At 52.4% G+C, this 17870-nt stretch overlaps 8 protein-coding genes across 8 annotated transcripts; 4 read left to right on the top strand and 4 right to left on the bottom strand.

Moving 5' to 3' along the window:
• Window position 1: 1 nt before the first annotated feature.
• Window positions 2–975, top strand: EV422DRAFT_197483 (uncharacterized protein). Its single transcript, XM_053065263.1, has 4 exons — window positions 2–296; window positions 353–464; window positions 531–684; window positions 747–975. Exons 1-4 carry the CDS (start codon window positions 179–181, stop codon window positions 831–833), a joined length of 471 nt encoding a protein of 156 aa, XP_052922880.1. The 5' UTR covers window positions 2–178; the 3' UTR covers window positions 834–975.
• On the bottom strand, window positions 819–2344 carry EV422DRAFT_539322 (intraflagellar transport protein 43-domain-containing protein). Its single transcript, XM_053071047.1, has 5 exons — window positions 1626–2344; window positions 1528–1568; window positions 1317–1465; window positions 1141–1257; window positions 819–1086 (listed from the first exon to the last, which is right to left on the bottom strand). Exons 1-5 carry the CDS (start codon window positions 2054–2056, stop codon window positions 1012–1014), a joined length of 813 nt encoding a protein of 270 aa, XP_052922879.1. The 5' UTR covers window positions 2057–2344; the 3' UTR covers window positions 819–1011.
• Window positions 2345–5294, top strand: EV422DRAFT_539309 (uncharacterized protein). Its single transcript, XM_053071046.1, has 8 exons — window positions 2345–2635; window positions 2750–3118; window positions 3234–3273; window positions 3342–3484; window positions 3559–3651; window positions 3746–3857; window positions 3974–4041; window positions 4123–5294. Exons 1-8 carry the CDS (start codon window positions 2593–2595, stop codon window positions 5013–5015), a joined length of 1761 nt encoding a protein of 586 aa, XP_052922878.1. The 5' UTR covers window positions 2345–2592; the 3' UTR covers window positions 5016–5294.
• EV422DRAFT_197097 (uncharacterized protein) lies at window positions 5254–6717 on the bottom strand. The gene is made up of 7 exons (XM_053065262.1): window positions 6562–6717; window positions 6412–6474; window positions 6325–6335; window positions 6114–6188; window positions 5977–6029; window positions 5776–5899; window positions 5254–5641 (listed from the first exon to the last, which is right to left on the bottom strand). Exons 1-7 carry the CDS (start codon window positions 6566–6568, stop codon window positions 5492–5494), a joined length of 483 nt encoding a protein of 160 aa, XP_052922877.1. The 5' UTR covers window positions 6569–6717; the 3' UTR covers window positions 5254–5491.
• On the top strand, window positions 6646–8864 carry EV422DRAFT_603131 (uncharacterized protein; the record flags this gene model as incomplete). Its single annotated transcript, XM_053073735.1, has 4 exons — window positions 6646–6727; window positions 6805–7789; window positions 7869–7997; window positions 8067–8864. The coding sequence occupies 4 exons, from the start codon at window positions 6646–6648 to the stop codon at window positions 8413–8415; spliced, it is 1545 nt and encodes a 514-aa protein (XP_052922876.1). The 3' UTR covers window positions 8416–8864.
• Window positions 8865–9307: 443 nt separating this feature from the next.
• On the top strand, window positions 9308–10424 carry EV422DRAFT_539291 (uncharacterized protein; the record flags this gene model as incomplete). The annotated part of the gene is made up of 5 exons (XM_053071045.1): window positions 9308–9457; window positions 9565–9601; window positions 9700–9901; window positions 9983–10068; window positions 10134–10424. Coding segments are annotated over exons 1-5 (503 nt in total), but the record flags the coding sequence as incomplete, so codon positions are not given.
• Window positions 10425–10616: 192 nt separating this feature from the next.
• EV422DRAFT_499425 (MCM2/3/5 family-domain-containing protein) lies at window positions 10617–13493 on the bottom strand (the record flags this gene model as incomplete). Its single annotated transcript, XM_053068080.1, has 10 exons — window positions 10617–10733; window positions 10807–11014; window positions 11080–11124; window positions 11191–11393; window positions 11468–11755; window positions 11810–11903; window positions 11964–12786; window positions 12855–12926; window positions 12993–13233; window positions 13296–13493. 10 exons carry the CDS (start codon window positions 13491–13493, stop codon window positions 10617–10619), a joined length of 2289 nt encoding a protein of 762 aa, XP_052922874.1.
• Window positions 13494–14968: 1475 nt separating this feature from the next.
• Window positions 14969–17861, bottom strand: EV422DRAFT_197056 (uncharacterized protein). Its single transcript, XM_053065261.1, has 3 exons — window positions 17552–17861; window positions 17194–17495; window positions 14969–17127 (listed from the first exon to the last, which is right to left on the bottom strand). The coding sequence occupies exons 1-3, from the start codon at window positions 17802–17804 to the stop codon at window positions 15097–15099; spliced, it is 2586 nt and encodes an 861-aa protein (XP_052922873.1). The 5' UTR covers window positions 17805–17861; the 3' UTR covers window positions 14969–15096.
• Window positions 17862–17870: the final 9 nt, after the last annotated feature.

The raw sequence follows: 17870 nt of genomic DNA, 5'->3' as shown, positions 1-17870 counted from the left end.
ACTGCAAACACTTTATGTTCAATTTATCGCAGTTGAACGACTTTTAAATCTTTGATCTCTTGTCACACTTTCAGCTCGCTCTCACGACACTCTCATTCTGCGAACTTCCCAACGAACCTTGAACAACACCAGCTCGCTGTTATAACACATCACAACTGGTCAATCCGCCAACACTGCCATGCCAAAAATCGTCAGTTCCAGCACAGTCTCGGCAAGTAACGATCTCGCGCAAGACGCCGAAAAGAACCTTCACGTGTACTACTGCAAATTCTGCGGAGAATACGTTCTCATCATAGGTATGTCACAACATAATACGGGGAGGAACTCCTGGCTGACGCTCGGCATTGCCTAGATAAACGCATCCACAAGCTGCCGCGTCGGCCAACCGACAATGCGAGCGTGATAACGAAGCAGAGGACGTTCAAACTGAACTTGAAGCGGGGGACGACGCGGATTATAAAGAGGTACGGAAGCCTTCTGGGGCAAGACCGTTCATCATTGGAGACTGAACTGCTCCGTTTCACGAACAGATCCACGGGATACGAAAAACAGTGCAGATGGGAATGTCCGCGGTGTGATCTCCCCGTCGCATATGACCAGGAAGCTGACACTGTATATCTCTTTGATGGGTCCGTTGAGGCGTCGGGGACTGGGGAGAGGGCGAGGATTGGAGCGGAGGGGAAGGTATGAGCTGACATATTCCGGTGGTTGGTAATGGAGCTTGCGCTGATCGGTTTGTTTTTCAGGTACTGGATAAACGGCCGTCGGCGTTACAGGCGACTGCAGATCAGCTCATCAAAGAGAGCAAAGAGAGATACCGTCTTTATGGATGAAAACGTAGCTTCTTGCTATTACGAGATCTGGCGAGATACTTGTCGGTGCGAATATCATCCATTTTTGGCGTATGTATTACTGGACAAATACAGATACCCTATGGAGGGGAAGATGAGATCATTGCCTCGGCGCGGACGCCCTCAAGGCGAAATCATATCACACTCGGGTGAAATCATATTACACTCGTTGTCTTCTTGGGCTGGACTGCGGCGACGGCACAGGGCTCTGAATGACATGGAGGTCGCTCGTCACCTGGAAGTGGAATGAGGCAATGCAGACATGTTAAGCGGGTCGAACGGAACCCACCTCCGTGAAGATGACATCCCAATCCCATTGTACGTCTGGCTCGACTAGTTGATCTGGAGGAATGAGGGCTGTCGAGACCAGGAGAGAGACATCTATGCCTGCCAGTGATGTTGGAGGCTGCAATACAGCGACTGTGAGTCGATTCCGCTCGCAAAGAGGCATCGACCGGTGCTCACCTCAATCAACTGTCCTGTGCTAGCTAGAAGCTCCCCGTCTAATTCCTGCATATTCTTGAATCTGTTGATTTTGATCGCAGGTGCAGCCGCAACTTCAGTGAGCATCTGGTTGTCTTGCACTTGATCCAGATCTGGGATGATCACGGTCACTGGAAACATCAATGTCATTAGACACTGCATCAATATCGAATGTTCCCAGCAGGGCGCTTACCTGCATCGTCAGAACTATCCTGCCCTACTGTCGTTTGCTTTCTGAACTGCCATATTAGCCTTGCCACATCTCCCAAATGAGCACATCACAACACTTGCTTTATTTTTTCCCTCCGATCCCTTGGTGGCGGAACAGGCACCGTGTCTACATCATCATCAATATCCTCCACATCCTGCGCCTCCTTCCTAGTTGACCCACTCTTTCCACGGGTGAAGGTACCTCCAACTAGTCCACCCCGCGGCGGCGAGCTCTCTGGCGCTGGAGTATCCCATCCACCTCTTGTCTCCTTCATCGCTTCCGGCCTTAACATCTCTCGAATCCTCCGCGGCTTCTTTGCGACAGAGGCAGGCTCCTGTGGCTCATCATTCCCAATCAACGCCGCTTCAGCTTTACTTTCGGATAGCAGGTCGTCGCGAAATAGAAAGTCGTCTTCTTTGCGGAGCTTGTCTGGTCCACCTTCTGCTGGTTTGGCGCGCCGCCCCAAGCGTCTCGGCGGCGGCTGCGGTGCGGATTGAAAGTCATCGCTCATCTTGGCTGAGTTGAAGTTGTTTGCTGCAGTTCAGGAGTACGTATGTTGTGTATGTGTCGTCTGTCTGTAACGTTTCTGAGGTTTCTGCCAGCACGTCGAATTGGGAGCAGCCGGAGGCGGGAGACCGCTATGGCAGCAAAGTCGATGTGAGGTTGGCAGCGTATGTTAAAGGTGCGCAAGATTAGCACCGAGCTCGCTACATCGAATGGTCTGTCCGTGATGTTCTGAGCCAGCACGTCGAACACACTTCGGTCAATCCGTTTGCTAATGCCGCGACGAATGCGCAGGCGGGCCAGGCGGTCGAAGTTGAAGTTCCCCGTTTCCCCATCACTTTACATCCTATCGAGAAACACCTACCCCCTCGCAGCCCATATCTTCACCCCGTCTCCGTTCTCTTCCTCTTTCCGCTATTTCACAGGCCTTTATCTCTTCGTTTTCCCTTCCCAGCTTGTTTGGCAGTGTTACTCGGCTCTTCAATTGTGCAGGATTCGGACTTCCTTTTTGTTAGCTTAGCGTCTCACCTCAAGCTGCTCAATATGGACGATAGCGAGTTACTCAGACAGATATCGCTGCTTGCAGGTAGGTTGAGCCTCTCGTTGCGTTCAGGCATAAAGACTGGTGCGACTTCAGACATGGGCGAAAGAGGGAGGGATGGGGTTTCTCATGCACACTCTGTGGATTCACCTGAACCAGGTGCTCTGAATGGCCCCGTCAAGCCCATAGCACGAACGCATTGTGAACATGGGTTCCACCCCTATACGAAAGCGCCGATTCCGGCAGGTCGTGCTCGGGGGCCTCACAACAAAACACTGATAAACGGGAGCAGTGGGAGAACCGTCACGACAAGTCGGAGTTTTGCCCCAGTAGCGCGGACAAGCACGCAAACGGCATCGCTGCCAGTGAAATCCCATCACCGCAAACTGATTAATCAAAATAGTGGCACGGCCATGTCTGTCAACCGGAGTACTGGCAGTGCGACCAGTGAGAATTCAACACTGGGAAGTGGACTGCCACAGGCATCATACGTTAAGAAAGGGAACAAGCTTTATCGCGTTGGAAGTGGTACGTTCAGCAATGCCGAGATGGGCTTGTATATTTTCGATGGTCGGGCATTTCGGAGAAGTCTCGTCATATTCGCCGCAAGTTTGCCAAATTCCCGCCTTACTTCAATCTGCAGCAGCGGCCGAAAGTCTGAGTAAGCGTGCTCCATCCAAAGGGTGAGCAACGAGAGCATCTCAAGCTGCTCTCGAGGATGGCGAGTATTGACGTTGAGTACCCGTCGCAGAGCACCCATAACGGCGAAATCGGTTACGTTTCATAAATCCTCAAAACATCGCACCTTGATCGTGTCCAATGGCAAGTCCTATCAAAAGAGTGCGGACGGACGGAAACTGATTGTCACTACATCGCCCTCTGCGTCTCATCCTGGTGAGGACGCTGGACTTTACTGGCGTCTCCCAAGTCGCTTACAACGCTGATGATACTATTATTTGCAAAAACAGAGACCCCACGTGCTATCAAAGGCCTCAGCATCAACGGCGTTGCCTTCATTCGTGGGGGAGCATCTGGAAATAAGTTGGTCCGAGTTACAGATGGTGAGGCATCGATTACCATTACTTTTCTCGACGGCGCAGCGAATAGTTTCTTCAACATTGAGGCGTATCCGCCGTTTCCACGTTCTTTTCGCAGCCGACAGGTCAAAGATAAAAACACCAAAACGATTAATTTTGAACGGACAATCGTTCAGCCGAGCTAAGAGCGGAAACCTCGTGTTAACGAGAGCGCTGCGAACTCCTGACAAGTTTGTTTCCCTTTTGATCGCTTCTGACTTCGGCCATATGGACAGCAAACATGGATCAGCCGATGCTACTCCGCTGTCGCCATGTAGTACTTATTATCTTCATCCAATCGCACCAGGAGCGCGCATAAAACGTCGAAATCGCACCATTCCCGATTGAAAAAGCATTGCCAATTCTATCGCTTTGGTACTGACAAACTTGCAGAGCTTATCGACGACTGATTTTTTTCTCATCCATCTTCCAACCTTCGCAACCCGATAATTCTAGGTCAATGTCAGAAAGGAGCATCATGTCCTTACATTCACGATCCGGCACGGTTGGCAGTATGTCCCGCCTTTCTCAAGGGAAGTTGCACGGAATCGCCTTGCAAACTCTCGCACTCACCCACGGAGTACAACATGCCAATCTGTGTCCACTTTGAACGGGGCAGATGCACCAAGAGCGAGGAATGCCCTTATCTTCACGTGAAGCACAGCCTGGATACAGCGGTTTGCCCATCCTTCGCGATGGACGGTTTCTGTCAAGCTGGACGCCAATGTCCGCTCCGACATGTGTGCGAGTGTCCAGAATTTGCTGCTAACGGAAAGTGTTCGAAAAGAAAATGCAAACTTCCTCACAAGGCAAAGGGGACTGACAAACAGCAGAACGGGAAACACGGCGCCAATACTTGGGTTTCGCCGGCTGTGTTGGCCCAGAAACGGGCTGCTCGAGGCCGGTTTTGGAACGGTAGAGACTCGGAATTAGCCGACGAGGAGAGGGAGCAGTTGGATCGGCTCCCTATTCGGCCGGATTTCTCAATACCGATTAACGACATGAGCTCTTCGGACGACTCCGGTTCGAATGCCGACTCGGACGATGAAGGCGAAATGGAAGAGGAGGAGGAGGAGGAAGATGAGGAGGAATTTGACCCGACCAGCTCCGAGGGAGAAGAAGCGGATGACGATGATGAATCCGACGACCGGAGCGATCAGGTCGGAACGGACGAGGGCACCTCGCAAACGGGGACCGAGGTCGACGTCATTGAGATCTTTTCAGAAGATGAAGATGAAGTTGGTGCGGGTGCTGCCCAGCAGCCCGTTGGGCCGTATATCGGCGCTGATGATTGGGTTAGAGTGAAGACGGAGAAAGGCGCGGATGTGGTTGATCTCACTATGGAGTGAGAGCCGCTGTTTTTTTCTTTTCCTCCCCTTTTGGCTGTTTTTCGTCGTGTCTTTGAGCGGGGAAATAATTCCTACACCTCTTCGCCTCCATACCCCCCCTCTCCCTTCTTGGACACTCTCTGTTGCTCGATTTCCCCTCCCTCTCTTTTGGATAACTTATCACTTCTGTTTGTCACCGCGGGTTTCTTTCTTCGAGTTCCTCCCCTCCCCTTCGGTTCATAGATAGTGATGTGTGTTGTAAAGTCTTCAAAGGAGTAGCCTGTCCTGTAAAAATACTGGTTGTCATGACCGTAAAACAATATAAGGATTGTGATCCTCGCCTAATGTCACACGATGGAGTTCAAAGCGGATGCACGGAATGATGTCCTGCAGCAAAGGCTCAGGTGTTGATAGATGTCGTCATTTCATTTCCCGCAAAACGAACCAGCGAAGAATCAGCCATCTAACTCTAATCTTCCCCTCGCTGGCTACAAACTCTACGACGACTCGGACACAGGTTTAGCATCCCTCCTCACGTCCCAAAAATCTTTGATGATGGTGGAATCGGCGCATCGCGTTTTGAACACGTTGGAGGTCCGTGAGCGTAGGATCTCTTCGACTGTGAACTCGCGTTCTATTGCTCGGCGCTGCAGGAGAAGGTGCAGGGGTTGCATTGGGTTGTGTGAGTGGGCTGAGGGTTCGTGTCCGGGTGTCGGGTCCATTGAATGCATATCCAACCAGTCCGCCGTCATCGGCTCGCCCCTGATTCACGTGCGCTCACCTGTCCCTCATCGTGAGCAATCTCATTACTGAGATCCGAATCGTCTTCAGGCGAGTAAGGCCCCAATTTTGCTCTGTTCTTCGATATCCTCTCATCTCGCACACGTAGACATTCTGCTATCAATCTGCCCATCGCAAAGGGTGACGTCGGAATCAGCACGAGTGTCAACAAGCTTTGTAGGTTGAAGAGCGCCATACATACCGTTCTCTACTTCGATACGCCGCTTGTAATGTATCTTCAAACCGCTGACAGGACTGCGGAAAGGTCTTCCACTCAGCGGCTGCTCAAAGATCAAACCCAACGGAAAGCAAGGAGAGCAACTGTTTTCCAGTCCGCACCTCTCTAAAGTTCGGTTGCCGTGTCGTCAATCCGTTTAGTCTCGGTATTATGTTATCTTCCAGTATCCGCGATTGCTGTAGTGATCTCGCGACGGTGAGTCGTTCACGTTCCCACACCAAAATGTTCCCCTGCTAGTCATCCAAAACGCTTGCAGAACTACTGCCCGCTCCAACAATATCCACTATGCCGTCAAAGCCCAGTCGACAGTACCTGTAAAGTTCCTGGAAAGGAGAGGTAAAGACGTCAGCATCCAGTTCAGTGAAGTGCTGCCAGAGCAGTGAAAGCCGCTCACCGTACTTTTGAATAAAGAGTAGTCCTGGCAGACGGTCGTGATTGCGCGGTCGTCCAGGGGTGACGATGCTGGCGTTGCCATTGCGGTTGTTTTAGGGACGAAGATTTACACAGAGTAGCAGGTCTAGATCTACTGGCCGGGGAATAGGAGCTTACCGAACATCGGAACTTCCGAGTGGATGATGTTGCAAGCCTCGAACGCGTTAACGTAAGCGTCGGCCGTCCGGAAATATGTCGAACATGGCGGCGGCCTCAATCATGGCTGCTTTGCTTTTTGCAAGAACCAGGAGCCTGGGGCTCTCTATCGATCCATACATGTTCTGTAGGTCTCCGTCTGTTTCATCTTGCTCGCAATTCAAGATTGCTAATAGCCTCGTTGCAAAAACAGTCGTGCGCCAGGCACAAAGCAATCAACCATGTCAGACACATCAGACATTCCAGAACTACACTCGATATCCGAATCCTCCAATATCCCGCAAGGCTCAGAAGCCGAATACCTACGAATGCTAGACGATGCCGAGCGTGTAGCGGGACGAATAACAGTCATGCGCGACGAGCTCGAGAACCTGTTCGCCGAGGTATTAGGGCTGATTTCGGCGTCGAGTGACAGGGAGATTGATGGTGTGATTTCGACGGTGGCGGGGGGCTGTGTGGATGTGCGGGATGCGGAGGCGGGAGGGAGCATGCGGAACGCTCGGGTGGGGATGGAAGGCGATGAGGATGCGGAGAGGGGAAGAAGGCGCTGGAGGGAAGGGTGTTCGTCGAAGGGGCCAAAGATCCCTGCGTCGTATACGCGCAAACCTGCACCTTCGAGCAACATCTACACGAGAGCTTATCACGGGCGACCGACCACGAAAGCTGAGCCGAAAGACCCTACAGCGCACCGACCACCGCCGCAACCCACAAAGCGCGGCAGAACAACGGTCCCTCCATCTCAAACCCAAATCCCACGACCGCAGCTGGCACTGCACAACTTCACCAAAAGACTAGCACAGGCACGACGCTCGCATAACGAAAAGCGCGACCCGCACTCGCGTCCAATACCGAAGCGCGGATGCCCACCACCCACGGTAGATGGCCGTCGACCATATCTGCGTACTTCGACGAAAGCCGAGGTCGACTTTAGCTGCACGCTTACCGATTTTCTTGCCGAAGACGATGTGCTGGCTACCTCGAGATCGAGGCCTGGTGGTCGATGGAGAACGAGGGACGCTGGTGTCGTCGATTCGAGATACGATGCGGATAGGTTGACAGGAGGGAAGGGGAGGCTATGCTGGAAGAGTGGTTTTACGCATTGGCATCCCAGCGAGATTGCGATGCGGGCGAGACCACATTCCATGACCAGTACAAAAGCACGGCCACCGAGTGAACGGCGGCCATGGAGGTAGCACTTGCAACATGGGGTGCCGCAAACCTCGTTCACTTTGTACCTACGTTTGCCACATTTTGCATATATTGCTAAGCTGGGGAATAGCATCGACAGTTGTGACCGACAATTTGACCGACAAATCTCCGCCTTTGGCGCACCCTGGCAATCCCAAGGAGTATTGCATTAATTCTTATTTCCCGCAAACTGCAGAGGGACCTTTGAAGTGAGTTCGAGGGGTTCTGAAAGACCAGAATCCCACTGATACTCAGTTCAAAGACCGACATCTTGCAAGTCAGGAGGTAAAAAATTTGGGCAGGGGAGCGCATGATCCCACAACACACTCCACTTACCCGCAAGTCCTCCAGACAGACGTTCCAGACAGTCTCGATGCCAAGCCCATTATCGCCACTTGCAGCGCTGTTTGGTATAAGCCGAGGGAATTTGCACACCTCCAAAAAGGCAGCAATGTCGCGTCGGGAGGGAATAGCAAGGACGAACCTTTAACGCACGGCCTACCCGAGGGTTACCGACGGTTTTCCCTCCTTTGTTGCGAAACTTTCCCCCAACTCCAACGAAGGTTGCAGCTTCTAGGCATGGCAGAGATCGTCTTCATCCGCTGTCAAGGCGTCTCCGTGGGGTGATGTACGTCCCCAGCCCGATTTCGATAGGAAAGATCAAAGCACGCAATGGCAAGCCGCACACACATATCAACACAGGTACGGGCAGCGACCTAAGACCGTCTTGTAGTTTTTTTGTTCTGTTGGGCGTTTGCCCAAGCAGAAACCCAGTCAAAGACAGCCGTAAAATACTGGGCATGAGGGCGATGACCAAAGCCATCGTCAAAGCGGAGCATCAATGTGAGCAGGCAGAGAGACGGCTCTGTTCAGCAAAGCAATCTGCGCGAACGCAGACGTGCACAAACAGACGTCTCCAGCCAGGTTGCTCGAACACGATTCTCAACGCCCCGACACACACTTAGGGTTAGGTTCTCCCATCAGGTGAGAAAAGTGTTTCGGTGAGCGTGAGCAGCCATCTACTCGGGGTATCCTCTCAGAGCCTCGACAGTCCGGATGGGACAGGAGGCACACCAGAAAGGAAGACCCTAGCTATTTGGCTGTCACACACAGCCTACTAGCTTTCCATATCTCCGTCTGGGGTGAAAGCCGTAGTGGTCAGACTGCCCTGCCCGCTATTCCGCGGGATGCACGCGCTCTGCTCCATTCCGAGAACGAAACCAGAGGCAGCATCTATGACCGCTAGCGGGGATTTGTGTACGTACTGCGTGTGCGGCGCCGGAGTTGCGAGCCGTTCGTTTCCTATCTTCCCACAGAGAGACCTTTTTGGCGAGAGACTTGCAGGTGATGTGCCCTGGGAGCCAGCTTTGGAAGTGCGCTGATGAGAGAGCGCAGATGGAAAGCCGTGCACCAGCATGTCGTGTTGTAAATGTAGACCCCAGACGGGCAAGTGGCGCAGCAGTCAGTTCGGACATCCGCACGTCGCAAGGAGTCTCCCGCTGCTCACGTCAACAATCTTCCCTCCCAGCCCCCCACAACTCATCAACTTCCAACCGAGCGAGCAGCAAGCGTCCTCTCACCGTATCGCATTTATCTGAAGCTGTCAGCTTGGATAAGAATGTTCCTCACTCAGGCTCGCCGGGCCTGTCCTGTCCTGCGTCAAGCAAGGGTGAGTGTGGAGGGTCTCCCGGCCAGTGACAGGTCATCTCTCGCGGCCAGATGAAACCATCTTGCTTACCGGGCGAACCTTTTGTCTTTCTATCTTCTTCGATCTAGTCATTCACAAGCACAACTCCTGCCGCTTTCCTCCGTCGTAAGTTCCGCGTCCATGAGACCCTTCCATCTTCCATGTGAAAAGGACACTTTCAGTCCTATGCTTCCACCGACTCTAACGACTAGAATTGCCCGCAGCCGATTACCAGAAGGTCATCGTACACGGTCGCGTCGGTGATGATGCGAGGAGAGTGGAGTTCAAAGACGGGACGGGTAGGTGGAACTTTCCTGTTGTGACCAGGGAGGGCAAGAAGAATCCGGAGACGGGGGAATGGAAGAACGTCCTCCTGTGGCACCAGGTCCAGCTCGAGGGAGAGCTGCCTCAAGACTTTGAGAAGGGGTACGGACTACTTATACCCTTTATTCTAACGTGGGAGACAGTTTACTTCGGTTATTGAGGAACCGTTCCTTGGTTTTGTAGGGCATATGTTATTGTCGAGGGAAAGCTGAGTTATTACAAGGCAAAAGGGGAAGGCCCCAATATCGCAAAGATCAAGGTGGCACAACGTAAGTAGCGTCGGATATGTCTGGAAAATTTAGACTCATTGCTCATGGGTCAAAAATCTACGTAGGTGGCATCAACGTTACAAGAAGAGCGGATGAGGACCTCCGCGCCAGTCACCACGAACAGGGTGCTGAAGGAGAGCAACATCGATCAGAGCATCAGGAAGATGGCGAGAGAAGCCAGGCGTATGGTAGATAGTTGGCTTGATGAGCCGTTCAACGCATAGCGCGTCCGAAGTGCCTTTCTGAGCCGATAGTATTGCGGGAAGAGTTTTTTGCGTAGGAGTCGTTTATTGAGGCCGAAGGCCATTGTACATAGTAGGTAGTGAATGAAAATGATATCTTCCCAGCCAAGCGTAGTTCAAAAAAGGAAAACTTTCTCTTGGCGTCTGTCCGATAGCAAATGTGTAGGTATCCCAAACAAAGCATCTACGCCTGCATGAATATATTACAAGGAAGCCAGGTCTTGAAAACTCAGATATACACAAATGCTGTCCAACACCGAAATCTTTCATACAACGCCAAGTTGACCTCGCTCTGCCGAACTCATCTCACATCCCTCCCGTCTTGCGAATCATCTTTTCAGCATTGCTACGCCCTGTAACGTGCACCGAACCCTCATCCGACAGCTCGTCCAGTAGCTGGTTGAATTCGTATTCAGGGATGTGCTGGGGAAGAACAACGCGGGTGAGATGAGTTGAGGCGACCCTCATTTGCCAGTGAAATGCGGCAGTGTCTTACCTCATCGGACTGGTCCCCAAACATGCGGAAAGCCTCAACCCACTTGACGCTAACGCGGTCCATGTTCTGAAGAAGCGCTCGCAAAGCGGCTCGCTTGTCCGCATGCACCCGTCGCGATCGGGAGCTGATGCCCGTGTTGACGAGATCTAAATCGATCAATCCGGTTTTGGGGTCGATGGCGGCGGTCTGAAGGGCGGTGTGGACCAAGCTAAAACGGAGGGGTCTGTGAGTAAGGAAGCAGAGGAGAGAGATCCGCCGCAATTTACCACTCACCGATGGGCTTCGTCGACATCAATCCTGTCTACAGTCAAAGACAGCCTGAAAGAGAAGTACTTGGTCAGGACTGAGGCCTCTCGCTTTCCAAATACCAGCATCCTCCCATACCTCATCCGAGCATGTCCCTCAGCCAACCGAATCATACTCTCCAGCTGCCTGGTTGTGAACGTGACGGTGTTGCTGCCGCCATCTTTCCCCATGTTCCGCAGCTTCACGTAATAGTCAATCAGCGCTTCACCAGCATCCTCAGAGATGACTGGGTTGATCTTTGACCGTGCGTAGTTGATGTACTTTGCAAACGTCTCGATGGGCTGAAATACACCACAATTACGCGATTCGTCAAAGGATTGTCTCCGGTTGAAGATCCAGCTTACAGAGCACATACCACAAACTCGTCCATGTGCACCAATCGCCGCTGAAGCTCCTCAGCTCCAACATAGAACCCAACCAAATGCTGGGCCAATCTGCGATCGTCGCGCTCGTTCGGCTTGTCCAAGATCAAATAGGTCAGGTCGAACCTCGATAGCAATGGTGCCGGGAGGTTCACGTTCTCGATAACAGAGAGGTTCTCGTCGAATTTGGACTTGATGGGATTCGCACATGCAAGAATGGATGTACGGGCGTTGAGGGTTGTGATGATGCCAGCTTTAGCGACGGAGATAGTTTGTTGTTCCTGCAAAACAGCGTTGGCTTTCGAAACTGGTATATGCTTACACCAGATGCTCACCATGACTTCGTGAAGGACAGATCGGGTGTAGTCCGACATTTTATCGAATTCATCGATACAGCAGATTCCTCCATCACTCAGCACCAAGGCACCACTAAGGCAGAACCATGTCAGCTCCACCCTTCGTCCACCATGACATATTTCAGAGTCTTACCTCTCCAGCACGAGTTGCTTGCTATCCGGGTCCCTTGTGATATACGCCGTCAAACCAACAGCAGACGATCCTTTTCCAGATGTGTAGACACCTCTGGGCGCAACCTTATGCACGTAAGCGAGCAATTGAGATTTACTGACACCAGGGTCTCCAACCAGCAGGATATTGATGTCTCCACGGATACGCGGCGTTCCGGGCTTCTCTTTGTTAAACTTGTTGGCCCCTCCAAACAGTTGCAAGAGAACTCCTTTCTTGACATCTTCCAATCCAAAGATCGAAGGCGCGATGGAGCGCGAGAGAAGATCGTACATGTCCGGCCGTTGGGATAGCTCAATGATGGTCTGCTCCTGAACGGGATCGGCCTCTTGGAGACTATCGCCTTCATCAAAGTCGACTGTGTATTCGTTTTCAGCATGTATGCTTTTGTCTACACCGAGCCTCTTGTCGTCAGTGCGCTTGATGTGAACAATGTCCACGTAAGTCTTGAAGAGGGCCTTGATAGCCCTTTGACGGGGGTTAACACGCACAGGGACTCCACGGAAGATACCAGTGATCTCCACCCTGTCACCAGCTTTGGACACGTCGACGAGATCATTGTATATGCACATCGAGACCGTGTGCGGAGTTTGACCGTCGGGTGTCTCATCGGGGGTCTCTTGAAGACGGCAAATCTGTTTGTCGGCAAACACGCATCGATTGTGGACCAGCCTCATCGAGTTTTGTGTTTTGCAAGCCTCACGCGGGCATCTCGTAGGTTCGTCGACCCGTCCACGATCGGTTTCGACCTCTACGGTGTGATCACAAACATGGCACCGGAAGAAAGCTAAAGCAATGACGTTAAAGATGGCGTCTGAGACCAACAATTCTGGTGGCCACCGGTATGGCACCTACCTAGATTCAAGTCGGGAATTAACGGCGAAGACCTGATCAAGATTCCTTTAACCGTCACGAGCTGATCAATGTCTGTAGAAACAAAGAACTTTAGCACTTCCATTTGTCAACTCAATTCCGGAACATGAAAGACTGTACCCGATGGGTTTAGCTGCCTCAAGTTCACGGATCTTTCCAGATTGAAAGGACGAACTCTCATTTGGACACCTTCAGGGAAGTCATCGAACATTTCCCGTGCAATTTCTGACAGAACATGATCCATGAGAGGGATGACTTCTTGAGGGTATCTTTGGAGTTGGTGGTACAGCTTCAAAGACGGCCTGTAGCTACGAATGTTCGAGCAGTCCAAGTTCATGTTGTACCGTTCGCTGTCTTTCAACTAAAGAGAGTGTAACGCATCAGCATAGGCATCGCCTTCGTAGTTGAACTAGACGAACGTACGTTTTGGAGCAACCGAGGATAGAACGGCACAGAGTCCGTCTCCATGTCATCCGTTCCCGCATTCGCATCATTCCGACAAAAGTTCAATATGAAGTTCCTGAACATATTCATCGCCTGTGCCATATTGACCGTTGTTCCCCAGATGACCGTCGTAACGGCGGCGGGATCAGATTGAGCAACGTCGCCCTCAGATGTCATCCCAATACCATTGAAGGCATCCAAAAGATTCCGACCAACCGGTCCTTCACTGCCATCTTGCTGTGCTTGCAAGAGACGATCAACGAAACGGTTGCCTGCAATATCACCACGGCGGTTGCGAGGGGTCGATCCTAATGCGCGAGCGCCAGAGCCAGAGAAGGAGGTTCGGGAAAAGCCATCTGTGACTTGCGACAAAGGGTTCTGGCGTCGTCTCCGGTCAGGGCCGTCCGATGAAGGTGGGTACGCGAGGGGAGATCCAACGGTGTCTGCATAGGAGTTCGTTAACACCCATGAGACAAATAAACCAGAGGCAAACGAACTTACCAGCAGCTGTGCGCTTCCTTGGTGCAGGTGATTGAGCGGCCCCTCCCGGTGGGTCCGTTCCCATCGGTACATCACGGCGGATCAAAGGTGACGACAAAACTGAGCTTTGAGAGGCAGCCGCAGCACGACGACCGTCTCCCCGCTTCTGCTGACCCCCATTTTGGTCCTCGCCTAACTGTTCATTCTCGAGGTCAGAGAAGACGTCGCCTTGAGTTCTGGCCCCTGCACTGTCTCGTTGGACAGAGGACGTTAACGAGCGGGACAGCGACTTTGCGCCGGTCAGTCCGGACGGTGTTGCCGAGTCTCCGAAGGTCGACGCTGTGTCCTGAGATTCATCCTGCCGTACAATGGGCTCAAGTGCTTGTCGTCGTTGCCGACTGCTCCGTGGTGTGGCAGGGGAATTAGGGGCAGAATTCCTGGAGGACATATTGCTGGGTAGTCCTCTAATGTCGATCAAGTTAGTTCTTGTTGGGCGGAATAGTACAAGGGATTTGTGCTGTGCTTGGGAGAGAACTCGCAGGTCCATCGGACGCAATCGAGTCCGAAAACAGCACGTCCGAAAGGGCGGACGTGTCTGATGATGGGCGAAACCCCTGTGAAATCGGGTTGCAACTTGCACCTGCCCGACGCTTTTACCGTGCACCATATGGGTATGATCGTCCAGAACCGTAACCTGCCTGCAGGCTTCCAAAGCCTTATGTCCATTGGTAGCCGCCGTAGGCGGGGCGATTGCTATGGCTGCAAAGCCCCTGCAATGCCATTATGCTTACTAGTGCACGTTGCCTGGAAGCCAGTGGACAGTCTCTGCCTTAGAGGAATGTCAGGAGGGGTTAGGGCTAACCCGAAAGGGTTAACCCTAACCCCACGTGGAGCTAGAGATTTCAACTCATCAGCGGCAGGCAGATCCCAAAGGCACTCGCAGCATTACCGGTTCAAGCGTGAGATGGTCGCATGTAGCTCAGCTGACTATCCCCAGCTGGTCAAAGAAAAAAATTCTCACGTATGGGGAAGATGTTGGTCTTTGAAGCGGTGGAGGCAGTAAGAAAGGAACGAAGGGAACGGCGCAGAGGCTTGTGAAGAAGGTCACTGTCAGTCAGATGCGGCACGCGTCGCGGCCTACGGGACGCCATGCGACGAGCGTAGAGCTCTGTCTGCTTTGCAGCCATAGAATTGAGAAGATATATTATTGGGCCTAAACGAGGAGATGTCGGACGAGAGCAGAATCTATGTATTTATCTAACTGGCCTACACATACACCGCACGCCATACTCTACGGCTTCTACCCACGTGCACCGCCTCTACTCCGTTTCAGCTTCTCCCGCTTCCTCGCAGCACTCTTGTGCTTGCTCTTGAACTCGTACGTCAAGTCTCTCCGGCTGTCTTCCCATTGCATCGTGATCTCTGCCTCTGTCTGCGTTCGCATGAAAGTCCCGTTGGGAGCGTAGTTCGAGCGATGAGCGAGCTCTGGCTTGTCGAGGTGGAGAAAGAAAAGAGGGATTGAGCTGCTGAAGCTATCGTGGACCGCTGGGGTTGTGTATGCACGCATTGACGATGTAATGGCTGACGGCTGAGCGAAAGACGTGAAGGTATCCGCCATCGGAGCTTCCGAAGACTCGTCGTTAGCGAAAGGGAACAAAGAGAATGAAGAAGCCTGATCGGCTTTGGTTGCAGCGTCATCTTCTGGGCCTCCAAAGAGGGAGAAGCCGCTGCTCTCGGCTTCATCTCCGCCAAACACCAGCGCTCGCAGATTCGTATTGACCGCGTAGTGTCTATCCCCGGACATTGCTGGAACTGCGACGGCCGTTTGAGCCCCCTGACTATCCGCACCCTTCCGACTGCTTGTGGCAGCCGCGGAAGCATTTTCCGTTTTCTGTTCACGTTCAGCGTCCTCCTTCATTAATGAATCGATATTTCTCTCTCCCTTGGACTCTTCTCCCGAATGTGTGGCTGCGAATGAGCTCTCGTCCGATTCCGAGGAGAACTCTGATGCAGCTTCACCGGATGTGGTGGGTAGTTCAATCGACGCACCACCGGCAACTTCCAGCGGCGTTGCGCTCGTTGGATTGTCGTCCTTTTGGCTGTAAATACTCGATTCTTCATCCGACACGGAGCTATCAGAATCCGTGGCAGATTCCGCCTCAGATTTCGAGTCAGACCCAGAATCCGAATCCGGCTCTTCTTCGTTTGGTTCTGCAAACTCCCCGTTCCAGTTCTGCAATGGAGTAGTAGAAACCGTTTTCACCTCTTCCACGTGAGACGATTCGCTGCCGCTATTGATGGTCAAAGAGGACCTCCGCAATGTGACCTCCAGTCTGACGCCATCTACTTCTGTCTCCGCTATGGTCGGCCCACCGGCATTGACTCGGTCCGGTTCCGCAACTCCACTGCTCGGTTCGGAGCCATCGTCGTCGTCCGAATCATCGTCTGAGGTCAGAACATATGCTCCTCCAACCGGTTCGTCATCGTCCTCGAAACTGATTACATTCCGTGCGGGTTCTGCATTCTCCTCGGTACTCGGGACGTTCGCTTGAGTTCCGTTCACACTCGCAACATTTCCAGCAACCCCTGGCGTCTTCGTCTCGCCACTGTCACTGTCACTGTCACTATCACTATCACTGCTGTCTCCTTCGTCTTCGAAGGACGCGACTTTGCTAGAATTTGTCTGGGCAGTGACCTTTGGCTCTACGACTGTCAACTCTGCCAACTGTAACAACCGCAAGCGCTCGTTCGACAGTTTTTGTTCAGCTTCCATCTCATCCAGCGTCCTCTTTTTGCGGATCGGTGCAGGTTGAGGCGCGGACGTGGGAGGGGCAAAGTCGTCATCGTCGTCGTCCGAGAACCTATGCGGTAGTGAGACTCGCGATTCTGAGGTGTTCCCCCCCTGGGGTACAATTTCAAAGTCATCATCGTCCAAGGTTGGGTCGCTGTCGACAACCATTGGCGAGGTGCCCACATCCTCTTCGTCCACTAACGGTGTCTTTTGCTCTATGTCCATCAACTCCGGCTCGTCAAACAGATCTGGTGTCTCATCCGAGTCATCTCCCGATTCCGAGGTGTAGTCCGACTCTCGTCTGGGGTTTGGACCTTCTTCATCGTCTGTGTCGTCGAATAGCCCCCCAGTCACTTCTTCCGTCACTTCTATTGGCGCCATCGTCCCATCGACCAAAACACTGGATGTTGGTCGATTCGCTTTGGCTGGGGCCACAATATTGTCGGACGGCCATGTAAGGCGAACCACAGGTGTGAATTGAGCGTAGCTTTCTGGCCTCGTGATGTTGTTTTTATGTCGTAGAGGGTCAATGGTGACAAGCTGAATGATATGCGCTTCATTTAGTATGTGAGACGTGACTTTCCCGTCATCGAGTAACGATCGTACCTTTCCGGTGGCTCTATTCCTATACCGAAACACCGAGACACCACGCCCAAAGCGAGACAACCTCCAGTTCTTTTTGTTCTTGCAGTTTCTATCTGTCACGAGCGTCATATCTGCGGCATGGTCTACAGCTCTCTTCTTCCGCTTTTTGTTACTGATTGTCGGCGTTCTCCCGTCTTTGCGGGAGTCTTCTTGCGCCTGAATCTCCGCCCACTCTCTTTTCAGCTTTGTCATATAATCCTGCTTTGCTTCTTCGACGTGGAGTTGCATTCCCTTCCATTTTGAGCCGTTGTAAATGGACTGACCTGTCATGAAGAGTGAGAACGGAGTATAGAGCGCCTCGAAGACACAAGAAGCTTACATTTTGCTATGGAAGAGGGCTTTCCCTCTATGGTAACGTATCCAAAACCTCTGCATCCTCCTAAAGGACCGCCTCCGGCCAAATCGACGGAGACGACCTTACCAAAAGTGGCGAACCGACCACCAAGGTCCTTCTTGTCAATGTCCTCCCGAAGTCCTGACACATACAGTCGTTTCACCGTCACAGCGTCTGAGGCAGTAGCCTCCGACGCGGCTGCAGGTGAAGCAGGGTTGGCTGTAATGGTTCCAGCCATGTTTGCCGTTTTCCAAGAACCTCCGGGAGAATATTTGGACACTGATTTGGACAGGTTTGAACTTTT

The sequence above is a fragment of the Fimicolochytrium jonesii genome (assembly GCF_025526975.1).
Source record: "Fimicolochytrium jonesii strain JEL569 chromosome Unknown EV422scaffold_24, whole genome shotgun sequence".
NCBI lineage: Eukaryota > Fungi > Chytridiomycota > Chytridiomycetes > Spizellomycetales > Powellomycetaceae > Fimicolochytrium > Fimicolochytrium jonesii.
Note: the sequence above shows the minus strand (reverse complement) of the source record. Positions and strands in the feature narration are given on the sequence as shown.